The 13,790-nt window shown below is 41.0% G+C and overlaps 2 protein-coding genes and 1 pseudogene across 2 annotated transcripts in view; all 3 read right to left on the minus strand.

Moving 5' to 3' along the window:
• Positions 1-13,790, minus strand: part of LOC144527007 (contactin-associated protein-like 4) — a 293,082-nt gene that overhangs the window by 227,873 nt on the left and 51,419 nt on the right. The gene's annotated exons all lie outside the window — the stretch shown is intronic.
• Positions 3,181-3,654, minus strand: LOC144526581 (lactose-binding lectin l-2-like). Its single transcript, XM_078264135.1, has one exon. It carries the CDS (start codon positions 3,652-3,654, stop codon positions 3,181-3,183), a length of 474 nt encoding a protein of 157 aa, XP_078120261.1.
• LOC144526564 (galactose-specific lectin nattectin pseudogene) lies at positions 9,864-10,352 on the minus strand (annotated as a pseudogene).

A 13,790-nucleotide genomic window follows, 5' to 3' on the forward strand; every position in this document is an offset into this window, starting at 1 on the left:
CTGTCCTATTCATGGTAGCCTACTTGTGGACGTCATCACGTGCTGTAGTACGGGGGCCCGCCTTGATAATCCTGCATAGGGGCCTGGTGTTGGCTCGTTATGCCACTGGATGACGCTGTGTCCATGAAAACGGCCACAATTCCTGACACACGGGGTGCCACTGGGCACGATATGCGCCAGAAAGGTGATTACTACAGACACGTCTCTATGGGGATGGGGTGCCACCCAGTGGTTAGCGGAGATAACACAGAGGCTTTACGCACAGCCGTGGCCGCTACCGTTGCGCAGGGACCTACTGTCTCAAGCACAAGGGGAAATCTTTCACCCCCACCCAGAGCGCCTGGCCCTCTGGGCTTGGCCTGTGAGGGGCTGAATTTGACGTCTTGTGGTCTACCTGAAAATCTTATAATGACTATTCAAAGTGACAGAGCTCCATCCATGCGTACTTTGTATGAAGTTTAGTGGCGTGTGTTTGAAGACTGGTGCATGTCTACTGAGGAAGTGTTCTTTCAGTGCTCAGTAGGGATTGTGTTGACATTCCTACAAACTCTCCTGGATATGGGAAAAGCATTCTCCACGATTAAAGTATACCTGGCCGCTATTTCTGCATGTCATGTGGGTTTAAACGGTAAGACAGTGGGACAGCATCCCCTGGTTTGCCGTTTCATGCGCGGAGCGAGGTGCTTACGCCCGGTGTCAAAATCGTTGTCTCCCGGATGGGATTTGCCACTGGTGTTGGAAGCTTTATCGGGACCACCATTCAAACCCTTATTGGAGGTGGGTGTGATAAGCTTTCACTCAAGGCAGCACTGCTTTTGGCGTTAACTTAAGCCAAGCGGGTTGGTGATTTACATGCCTTATCAGTGCATCCATCGCGTATACAGTTTGGCCCGGGGAATTCTAAAGTCTCATTACGCCCGAACCCGGCATACATTCCTAAGGTCATGAATTCGTACTATTCATGCCTTCCCTTGGAGCTTAGTGCTTTCTATCTGCCACCGTTTGCATCGGAGGAACAGGGGCGGCTGCATATGTTGTGTCCTGTGCGCACTCTGAGAGCGTACCTGGCTATGACACTCATTCAGGAAAGCAGATCAGCTGCCTGTTTCGTGGTCAGGACCTCACAAGGGTAAGCTTATCACAAAGCAGCGTTTATCATACTGGATTGTGGAGGCATTCACCTTCGCCTATTCGTCTAAGGGGCTCAAATCTCCTGTTGGTCTACATGCACATTCAACAAGGGGAATTGCCACGTCGTGGGCCTTATTTAAAGGGTTGTCGATACAGGAGGTGTGTGCGGCCGCTTGCTGGTCGTCCCCAACAACGTTCATGAGGTTTTACAGACTTGATGTTACTGCGCCTCGCCTGGATCACACGGTTTTGAGTGTGGAGTCATCGGGGACGCAGAATGCGTTAGAATGATTGGAAAGGTGACGTATCACAGAGGTTGGCTTGTCCGACAATACGGGAGTAAACATATCCTATATGTGAGATACCGAACGAATGCTTGAAAGAGAACTTAAGGTTACGACCGTAACCCCGGTTCTCTGATAGCATGAGTGAGGTATCTCACCGGACCACCCTTCTTGCGTGGAGCGAGAAGAGGTTGCTACCTTGAATGACGGTAAGACGCACAGGCTGTTGATTATATAGAGGACCGCCCCTTGTGTGTCTTGCATCAGATGTGGCCAGCCAATCATGGCTGGCGTAGTTAAAATGGCTTCTGAGGGATACGCTGGGAGGCGTACCCATATGGGAGATACCTCACTCATGCTATCAGAGAACTGCTTATTTTTAATTTTGTAAGATTATTGATATGGCTAAGAAGCTAATTAGTTTGTGCTAGGCTAAGTTAGCTTTATGATTATTGCTGCTGGTTGTTTTTGCTAGCTTGATTGTGTTTATCATATAGGCTATACTGCTATGTTAGCTAAGCGCTGCTATTTACACTGTTACTGTGTATTATAACAGAAATGTAACATGACAACCTGGGGTTTTAGGATGAGATAATGCTAGAATATTTCCGAGCAAACAACAGCTGGGAGTAAGTAAAACAAAGGGCGTAACAGGTGAAATTTAAGTTGTTTAGTGTTTTATGCCCCTAACGCAGCACTGCCTTGAAGTCGACATTGGGGGCATAAAACACCATCGAGCTGGAGTGGCCTCTAGCTCACCCAGTGAGAGAGTTCACCCCATGTTGGCTGAGTTCTGCAGAGGTGTGGGTTCGAATCCAACCTGCTGCCCTTTGCTGCGTGTCATCCCCCATCTCTCTCCCCCTTTCAAGTTTATCTACTGTCACTTCATAATAAATGGAAAAAGCCCCAAATAAATAAAAAAAAACACCATCACGCTGAAGCTGAACAGGTGACGCTCTGCTTTCACTTTGAGTTTGCACTTCTGCTCTTAGATGTTTTGTTGTCAATATACTTCCATAAAAGCATGCTTTCATTTGATTGAGCACTCACTCAGCCATTGACTCCCAAAGGGTCCCTCACTATTAAACTGCCAAGTTAGCCGGTCAAAGTTGTCGTTTTATAATTCTTTACCAAAAGATCCCTGTGGAGAGGCAACACGTTGCTTCTGCGCCACATCAGCAACAATGGAGTGTAAAAATTTCCTTTTGCCATGGTAACCTCCGAAACAGACGCTGGATGGACTTTGTAACAGAAAGCAGAGCAGCATGAAAATGAGCCGAGCGAGAGACAGGCAGGTTGGGAGTAAATATGAGTCAGATTAGGACTCATTAGGAGTTAGGATTAATTAGGTGTTGTTGATCATTTTTTAATTATGAACTCATTCTGGTTGCATCTTTAATCTCTTGTTCGAGCGTCTTCATTTAGTTTCTTCAGTTCATTTTCACACACTTAATACAGTATTTAACAGCATATTTTTTCATAATTAGGGAAGGCTGAATATCCACGTACAAACTGTGTGTATATTGAGCAAACATTCACTAGAGATTTGTTAGTAAGTTTGTGTGGAAATAATGATGAGAAAACAGAAGCTTTTCATTTGGAGTTACCTGTGTAATGTAACACATTCATCAGAATGAAATTAGTTCTCTACAAACATAAATGCACATCTGTGTCTTCATTCTGGAGGCCTAAAGCATGTCAAGAGAGCAACAGGTGAACAGTGACCAGGGTTCAATCATGTTACATCTCAATTGTTAAGGACAGGTTATGCTGCACAAACGGAGGGCTTAGTAAGAGAACACGGGAGGTCATTCCATTTCAAATCTTCACCAACATTGTTGTGGACACAGTGTTCACGGCTATTGTAGTTATTTGGCTCTCCTGTATTCCAATAGACAAAGTCCACTCTGCTACCATCAGACCACATCCAACTACCTTCTTTGTGGATGTCGCTGAGTCCAATCCAGGTCCATGCCTGAGCATGGTCAAAATTCTTGATCAGGGATTTGATGAAATCCTCTTCTTCCAGACTGTGGATGGACACCAGGTTGCCTCCCTCTGACACACAGTGGAGCTCTGCATCAGCCCAGGTCAAAAGTGTAGCGACGTACTTGTAGCAGCGGCCGTTGAAACTGTACCAGAACATGGGACAGTTGCTACGCAGTAGATTCACTGGATAGCCATCTGAAAGAGACACAGCACCCAGAGTCAGACCAAACAAGAAGAGGAGTGAGAGCATGTTGGCGTCAGAGTCTCGGAATCTTTGGAGTTTCCGATCTGCACTGTTAAATGTTATCGACAATCTGTCAGCGATGGTTGAAAGGCCACTTTCTTTTATATGCTTTAGGGGGAGGTGTGGCAGGGGTCCTGAACTGTTGGCGTGATATTATTGGTCAAATGCACTTGGCAAACACTTTTCCTTGTAAACAACTATACTGTATCTGCAAAGTGGACTTTGTCTATTGGAATAGAGGACAGCAAGATAACGCCAGAGGAACACTGTGTTCACAACAACCATGATTTGAAATGGAATGACCTCCAATGTTCTCTTACTTATGCCTCCTTTTAAAAACCAGGACCCTTTCAATTCAATATGCCCTTCACTCTTTGGACCAAGGCACTTACACAATCGCACAAATGTTGATCGCACAACAGACAAAGAAAGCACAGAGACTTAATACACGAGGTAACAAGGGTAGTAACAAGGGACAGGTGACAAGAGGACTGATGGACAGGTGGAACACATCAGGGTGGGGCAGACAATCACAGAGGTGGGGAAATACACAAGGCAGGAAGTCAAACAAGACAAGACAAAGGAGAAACAATTCTACAAAATTAAACAGGAAACTAAGGCATCAAAAACACACTCAAGGATAGAACCGGGAAAACAAAACAGAAAGAACACGGTAACACACAACCACGAAGAAAAGAGATCATATTTATCCTGTATTAGCTTCTCTGCATTGGCTTCCTGTAAAATCCAGGATTGAATTTAAAATCCTTCTCCTGACCTACAAAGCTCTAAACGGTCAAGCACCTACATATCTTGAAGAGCTCTTAGTATCTTATTGTCCCACTAGAGCACTACGCTCCCAGAATTCAGAGCTTCTCGTGGTTCCTAGAATCTCTAAAAGTAGAATGGGAGCCAGAGCCTTCAGCTATCAAGCTCCTCTCCTGTGGAACCAGCTCCCAGTCTGGGTTCGGGGGGCAGACACCATCACCATATTTAAGAATGAACTCAAAACACTCCTCTTTGATAAAGCTTATAGTTAGGGAGCGAATAGAGTAGAGTAGAGGGAGGCAGGCCAGTACAGCCCGATCCGGTTGGGGAGAGTTCTAGCCTGACCAGGCTCCTCTCCTTAACCTGCCTCTCTTAGTTATGCTATTATAGTTCTAGACTACGAGGGAAGTTACGTCCTTCCTGTGACACACTGAGTTGCTCTCTCCTCTGTCTTTCCATTTGTTACTAACCTAGCTCTGGGGAGTTTACTCCCCGGAGTCCTTATGTTTCTTTTCCCGCCCAGAATATTCCCTTGGATTAGGGTGGCACCACGATCTTGGTTGGAGCTGTTACTGTGGTCCAACGCTCTGCAGTGTCCGGCTGCGTCCTGCCAAGTGTCTGCGTCCTGCTACGTCCGCCCATGCTGCACTGTGCCACGCTACATCCTGTAACGCCCTTCAGTGCCCTGTTATGACATTGTTCCATTATCTTTGTGACTATTATTGGCACTGTTACCCAACCGGCACCGTCAGACACCGCCTACCAAGAGCCTGGGTCTGTCCGAGGTTTCTTCCTAAAAGGGAGTTTTTCCTCGCCACTGTTGCATTAGCCACTACTAATGCTTGCTCTTGGGGGAATTACTGGAATTGTTGGGTCTTTGTAAATTATAGTGTGGTCTAGACCTACTCTATCTGTAAAGTGTCTCGAGATAACTCTTGTTATGATTTGATACTATAAATAAAATTGAATTGAATTGAAACAAACAAGGAATGAAATAACAATAAACAGGAAAAACCACAACAGAAATCCACAACCATGACAACCAGTGTGGTATTATTACTTTAAGTTAGGTAAAGGTTCTGAATACTTCTTCCACCACTGCCACTTTTACTGTCAGCCGGTTCTGTCCTCCCCCCGTCGTCAATTAAGTTAATGGAACAAAACATGTACAAAATAACTATTTAGAGGCCAGAATCTCAACAATAACATTTTTAGCCCCAAGCAACAGTTCCTGTACAAAAAAGACCTGACTTCTTAAGTCTTTAGACATCTTTTACATCACATGTTTCATTATCGTGAGTTGCTGTAACGTAAGTTTGTAAGTGTCTACAAAACTGGATATAAATTTCCATTCTGGAAAGTGTTGGAGACATCAAGGGATTAGAGTCTGTCTCAAAAGGTGAGTATTTAAGTGCCGAGACGGTCGACTCAGCTGCACTTAAGACAGCTTTTGTTTAAAAGTTGATCTTGTCTTTATCACAGCTCTAGAGTCCATCTGCTGCTGGACTCAATGTAACATTTATCTCTGAAAAAATGTATGTGTCCCTATCATTTAAACACCGTAGTCCAATGAGAAAAGTGTGTGAGGAGTGTTTTCATTAAAAATTAACTCTGAAATTAAACCAGGGAAAGAAACACAAACAATAACTAAATAACTAACAAAGAAAGAAATAAAGAGTTCATACACTTACACGCCCTACATTCTGATAGAAATTCCATAAAAACTCCAGGAACATTTCAATCTAATGTGCCCTAAACCAAGTCCTTTTATTATGGAAGTGTGATTTTTATTTGAAAACCCCCTAAATTATTTGGATACCACTTTGTTACAGTAGTAGGTTTTTCATGGCCCTAAATAACTAGTACACATTTACTTACAAACAAAAGATTTATGTGACTCTAAACTGCCTTCTTTAGATGGTCTACAGCTTAAAAAATCTTGTTTTACTAGTTTGGATGTTGATACATAGACCAGAACTCATATTCAGCGGTCACTTCTCTATGAATTATCCTATATTATAGATGTTTGAATTAAAAGGAGAAAAGAATATGAGGCCTGAATTAGTTCTTTCCAAAGCAACTTCACCATATACATTATGATGGTTTTCTTTCCATCGCTTTGTAGGTCTTTCAATTTTAATGTTCATTATAGCTGTTCTGCCCCTGCTTCTGTGTGTGTGTGGCGTGGCCTAGCCTGCTACATTAGCTTGGCAGATAGCTAACAGTTTCCCCAAGACAAAGAATGAAGCTTGTGTATCCTTATCAAACTTTACTCAGGAAGCACTGTAAAACTACAAAGAACAAAAAATACATCTCAGTATTTCATTCGGTTACAGACGTTGTTCAAGAACAACATTGATATATTGTCTGTTAAAAATGTATAGAAACAAATGCGCTAGCTTAAGGCTAACCTCTATGGGAAATTCCATTACAATGCTAGCGTTTAGCCTATGCTATCAAAATAAACATTACATTACGATAGGAGTCACCACTAGAGGTCTCCCTCTCCCCAGATTAACAACAGAACATCTTTTAGCTTTTCTGAAAATATGAAGCAAAATATTTGGGTGGAAATCCAAAAGTATTTTAAACTTGTGAAAAAGGCACAACAATGTTATCATCAAACAATCCATTTTATATAGTAGAGTTATATCAGAAAGTGCATACACTCAATATTTGAATATTTAGGAAGGCTTGATGCATATACAGAGCAACACGTGGAAAGTCACTCAGCTAAATCAGACAAAACCTTCTTGTTTGCTACAATGCACAAACAAAACTTGATTGAGGACACAAACCATCATTCCATCTCAATTCGGTGCCACAACCTTTGCAAACACAGTTTTCATTTCCATTAGAGTTGTTTGGCTCTCCTACATTCCAAAAGCTATAGTCGACTAAAGACCCATCAGACCAAAACCATGTGCCTACTCTGTAGCTGTCACTGAGTCCAATCCAGGCAAATCCCGTAGTCTTGTCATAGATCTTGATCAGGGATGGAACAAACGTTTCTTCAGCCAGACTGAGGATGGACACCAGGGTGGCTTTCTCTGACACACAGTGGAGCTCTGCATCAACACAGCTCATAGTTGTTGCGACATACTTGTAGCAGCAGCCGTTGAAACTGTTCCAGTTAAAGGGAGTTGCTGTACTTGGTCATCTGAAGTTGACACAGCACCCAGAGACACAGGAGAAATGTAAAATGAAAATTCCCCAAATATATATATATATATATATAAAAATAAAAAAGCAATGGGTAACTGTTTCAACAAGTTGGCTTGAACACCATCTATTTTTGTTACATTTTGTATTTTTATTTATGAAAGTTTCTTCATTGAAAAAAAACAAACAATAAAACTAAAATGTTGTGTTTGTTTTTTAAGGGAAGATAAGTTACAACCTACTGACCTATCAATACAAGATTGATAATGGCATCACCATTCTTGAGATCTGTTGCCCGGATAGTGAGAGGTGCGCTCAAAAAAGTGAAAACATTTAAAGAGCCGTTGACTTTCCCTGATGGGTATCATTATGAAAGATGTAGAATTTCAGCAAAAGGAATTATGTATATTTATCTTAGCCTTGCACTTGCTGGCCTTTAAGTAAGGCTGCTTACTGGTTTGAATTATGTTTTTATATTTATTTTTTATTTGCTCCCATGATCGCTTACCACTGCCAGGGTTGCAACTGAAAGAATACAGCAACACATTTTTATGGAAAGCACAAGTGTAATTAGGTTAGATCTTGTTGTGCCTGACTGAAGGGGCATTGATATTGATAAGCAAAAGTGATATAAATAAGCAGGGTTCAAAATGAGCACCATCTACCAGCCAAATGCTGGTAAAGTATGCAAGTGGCTGGTAGATTTGCCTCACCCACCAGCCAAAAAAAACAATGGTGGCTGGTGAAGTTTGAACATTCACCAGCCAAATGGCTAGTAAACGAAAAAGTTAATTTCGAACCCTGTTGATAAGCCTTGTAACTTACACATTCACAGCTTTCCTTCCTGGGTTTAGCAGCAGCAACTGTACTGCTTTCTGCCTGTATTTGGTCTGTGTTCTTCATATATCTGTAGGATTATCGTTATCGTGCCCTTCTTGTGTAAAATATGCGGCCCTGGCAGACTTGTCCATATTTGTGATTGGTCATATGGTGCATACACCGCCCCTTTTATGTGAACGTGCTCGTCGCTGGATTAGGAAACCCTGGGTTGATTGAACTGGGTGATAACCACCGTCAGGTCACACCTTAGGACTGCTGCTGTTAGGTTTGGTGAAGCCGGATAACAAAATTAAATCCAGGGCATGTCGACCTTGCCTCGTAGTACAGGCCTCTGATGTTGCTGCGTCTCAAAGGTTTGGTTATATCTGCTGCAGTGGTGTAGTCTACATGATACGCAGGTATACGCAGTATAGCCACTAAGAAATCTCCAGGATTTCCATATACCCACTTAAAAATGTGCAATGATACGCAACAACATATTTATGTGACAGAACTTTCACTTCAGATATTTGTATTCACAAATACAGGGTTGAGTAATGTGACAGCAAACTAAACTAACACTGCAGAACATGCAGAGAGACTTTGTTCATCTTTCATCGGCCCGCTCCTCGCTGAGCGCAGTGCGTAGTGTGTGCGTAGCGACCGGGCCCAAATGCTAAAAAAAAACAAACAAAAAAAACACCATCGAGCTGAAGCTGAACAGGTGACGCTCTGCTTTCACTTTGAGTTTGCACTTCTGCTCTTAGATGTTTTGTTGTCAATATACTTCCATAAAAGCATGCTTTCATTTGATTGAGCACTCACTCAGCCTCAGTTAGCCGGTCAAAGTTGTCGTTTTATAATTCTTTACCAAAAGATCCCTGTGGAGAGGCAACACATCAGCAACAATGGAGTGTAAATATTTCCTTTTGCCATGGTAACCTCCGAAACAGACGCTGGATGGACTTTGTAACAGAAAGCAGAGCAGCATGAAAATGAGCCGAGCGAGAGACAGGCAGGTTGGGAATAAATATGAGTCAGATTAGGACAGTGTTGTTGATCATTTTTTAATTATGAACTCATCCTGGTTGCATCTTTAATCTCTTGTTCGAGCGTCTTCATTTAGTTTCTTCAGTTCATTTTCACACACTTAATACAGTATTTAACAGCACATTTGTGAAACATTTTTTCATGATTAGTGAAGGCTGAATATCCACGTACAAACTGTGTGTATATTGAGCAAACATTCACTAGAGATTTGTTAGTAAATTTGTGTGGAAAAAATGATGAGAAAACAGAAGCTTTTCATTTGGAGTTATCTGTGTAATGTAACACATTCATCAGAATGAAATTAGTTCTCTACAAACATAAATGCACATCTGTGTCTTCATTCAGGAGGCCTAAAGCATGTCAAGAGAGCAACAGGTGAACAGTGACCAGGGTTCAATCATGTTACATCTCAATTGTTAAGGACAGGTTATACGAGATGCACAAACGGAGGGATTAGTAAGAGAACACTGGTGGTCATTCCATTTCAAACCTTTATCATAGTTGTTGTGAACACAGTGTTCACGGTTGTGTTTGTTATCTGGCTGATCACTATTCCAATAGACAAAGTCCACTCTGCTACCATCAGACCACATCCAACTACCTTCTTTGTGGATGTCGCTGAGTCCAATCCAGGTCCATGTCTGATCATGGTCAAAATTCTTGATCAGGGATTTGATGAAATTATCTTCTTGCAGACTGTGGATGGACACCAGGTTGCCTCCCTCTGACACACAGTGGAGCTCTGCATCAGCCCAGGTCAAAAGTGTAGCGACGTACTTGTAGCAGCGGCCGTTGAAACTGTACCAGAACATGGGACAGTTGCCACGCAGTAGCTTCACCGGATTGCCGTCTGAAGAAGACACAGCACCCAGAGTCAGACCAAACAAGAAGAGGAGTGAGAGCATGTTGACGTCAGAGTCTCGGAATCTTTAGAGTTTCTGATCTGCACTGTTAAATGTTATCGACAATCTGTCAGAGATGGTTGAAAGGCCACTTTCTTTTATATGCTTTAGGGGGAGGGGTGGGAGGGGTTCTGCACTGTTGGTGAGATATTATTGGTCAAATGCACTTGGCAAACACTTTTCCTTGTAAACAACTATACTGTATCTGAACATGAGCCAATGAGCTCACCTGGACATGTCACATAAGACCTGTAATTTATTCATTTAGCTGTTACAGCCACTTGGTTTGTCAGTCAGTTTGCTAAATGAATGACTCTTTTCCACTTGTGCTAGTCTTGCAGTAGCTTCACTTTTTAGCTAAATGCTCTACAGCTAAATAGTAGTTTATCATTTTTCCATAAGTGCCTATGGAAGCTTTAGTGGCTGCTGTTCTGCTGTTCAGCAGAAGGTATATAGTCTCCCTTTGAAGGGGAAATCCACTCTCAGAATGTATGAATGTTGTTCTTATAATCTTAAATAGTTTATGTAATTTGTGAACACTAATAACTCTTGAGAAGCAAGCAAATTTGCCCGAGTTGCTGTAACAGTGTCCAAAAAACTGGATACATGTTTCTTCAGGGAAGTGTTGGTGACAACAAGTGATTAGAGTTTATCTCAAAACATAATGAGTGTTTGGATCAAACTTAACCAGGACTCTGAAATGAAAACAAGTTCATAAAAGACAAGCAATAAATGTTTACTAATCATCAACAGATGTTGAACTCTGGCATGTTCAGGAGAGCTTAGTTATTGGTTTTCTACATCATTATTTCTTTATTGAATGATAACACAGTATCACAGTATCAAACATAAAGGGCATGTGCTATACCAGACAGGGGAAAGAAAGAAAGATCTAAAGAATAAGACAAATGTACTTCTGATGTATTCCATACAAAAACCAGGAACCTTTCAATTCAATATGTCCTTCACCCTTTGGACCAAGGCACTTAAATCATGTAGCAAGTTATTGATCAGAGGCAGTCATAGATCTATAAAACCATATCAGTTCCTTTTATATTAGCACTGAGTCTTTTTTTTTTTTTTAAATATGTTTATTGAAGGAATCGTTTAAACAGGGGTTATACAGATAACAATACAAGAGTTTTCTCTGAATAAGTGCATGGATGGTAAGTCAAATGTCTGTTGGAGATGTTGAAATGACATTAGGTTTCCTTAGGTACAGGGCCTGTATGAAAATAATATTTTTGGCTTTCCAGATGGAAAAGGCTGGATCCATCAAAGCGGGGGAGAAAACATGATTGTGACAGATTGGACTGTCTATGTAGACTAGGGGCAGATCAAGAAAAGATTGAATTTGTTTCCAAATTCTTAAGGAGTGAAGAATAATTGGATTATTTTTATATAAAGAGGTGTCTTTATTTCTGCTGGGTTATTAAGGAGTGCTGGGAGGGAGGTGGCACCACATGTAGATATTTCTATCTGGAGCCAAGAGGGTACATCTTCTTGAAGTTGGCCAACCATTATGCCAGTGAAGTATAGCGTCCAAATTGGCAGCCCAGTAATAAAACTTAAAGTGAGGTAAACCAAAGCCTTCTTCTGCTCTATGGAAGCTTTAGTGGCTGCTGTTCTGCTGTTCAGCAGAAGGTATATAGTCTCCCTTTGAAGGGGAAATCCACTCTCAGAATGTATGAATGTTATTCTTATAATCTTAAATAGTTTATGTAATTTGTGAACACTAATAACTCTTGAGAAGCAAGCAAATTTGCCCGAGTTGCTGTAACAGTGTCCAAAAAACTGGATACATGTTTCTTCAGGGAAGTGTTGGTGACAACAAGTGATTAGAGTTTATCTCAAAACATAATGAGTGTTTGGATCAAACTTAACCAGGACTCTGAAATGAAAACAAGTTCATAAAAGACAAGCAATAAATGTTTACTAATCATCAACAGATGTTGAACTCTGGCATGTTCAGGAGAGCTTAGTTATTGGTTTTCTACATCATTATTTCTTTATTGAATGATAACACAGTATCACAGTATCAAACATAAAGGGCATGTGCTATACCAGAGAGGGGAAAGAAAGAAAGATCTAAAGAATAAGACAAATGTACTTCTGATGTATTCCATACAAAAACCAGGAACCTTTCAATTCAATATGTCCTTCACCCTTTGGACCAAGGCACTTAAATCATGTAGCAAGTTATTGATCAGAGGCAGTCATAGATCTATAAAACCATATCAGTTCCTTTTATATTAGCACTGAGTCTTTTTTTTTTTTTTAAATATGTTTATTGAAGGAATCGTTTAAACAGGGGTTATACAGATAACAATACAAGAGTTTTCTCTGAATAAGTGCATGGATGGTAAGTCAAATGTCTGTTGGAGATGTTGAAATGACATTAGGTTTCCTTAGGTACAGGGTCCTGTATGAAAATAATATTTTTGGCTTTCCAGATGGAAAAGGCTGGATCCATCAAAGCGGGGGAGAAAACATGATTGTGACAGATTGGACTGTCTATGTAGACTAGGGGCAGATCAAGAAAAGATTGAATTTGTTTCCAAATTCTTAAGGAGTGAAGAATAATTGGATTATTTTTATATAAAGAGGTGTCTTTATTTCTGCTGGGTTATTAAGGAGTGCTGGGAGGGAGGTGGCACCACATGTAGATATTTCTATCTGGAGCCAAGAGGGTACATCTTCTTGAAGTTGGCCAACCATTATGCCAGTGAAGTATAGCGTCCAAATTGGCAGCCCAGTAATAAAACTTAAAGTGAGGTAAACCAAAAGCCTTCTTCTGCTCTATGGAAGCTTTAGTGGCTGCTGTTCTGCTGTTCAGCAGAAGGTATATAGTCTCCCCTTTGAAGGGGAAATCCACTCTCAGAATGTATGAATGTTATTCTTATAATCTTAAATAGTTTATGTAATTTGTGAACACTAATAACTCTTGAGAAGCAAGCAAATTTGCCCGAGTTGCTGTAACAGTGTCCAAAAAACTGGATACATGTTTCTTCAGGGAAGTGTTGGTGACAACAAGTGATTAGAGTTTATCTCAAAACATAATGAGTGTTTGGATCAAACTTAACCAGGACTCTGAAATGAAAACAAGTTCATAAAAAGACAAGCAATAAATGTTTACTAATCATCAACAGATGTTGAACTCTGGCATGTTCAGGAGAGCTTAGTTATTGGTTTTCTACATCATTATTTCTTTATTGAATGATAACACAGTATCACAGTATCAAACATAAAGGGCATGTGCTATACCAGACAGGGGAAAGAAAGAAAGATCTAAAGAATAAGACAAATGTACTTCTGATGTATTCCATACAAAAACCAGGAACCTTTCAATTCAATATGTCCTTCACCCTTTGGACCAAGGCACTTAAATCATGTAGCAAGTTATTGATCAGAGGCAGTCATAGATCTATAAAACCATATCAG

The sequence above is a fragment of the Sander vitreus genome, chromosome 12, assembly GCF_031162955.1.
Source record: "Sander vitreus isolate 19-12246 chromosome 12, sanVit1, whole genome shotgun sequence".
NCBI lineage: Eukaryota > Metazoa > Chordata > Actinopteri > Perciformes > Percidae > Sander > Sander vitreus.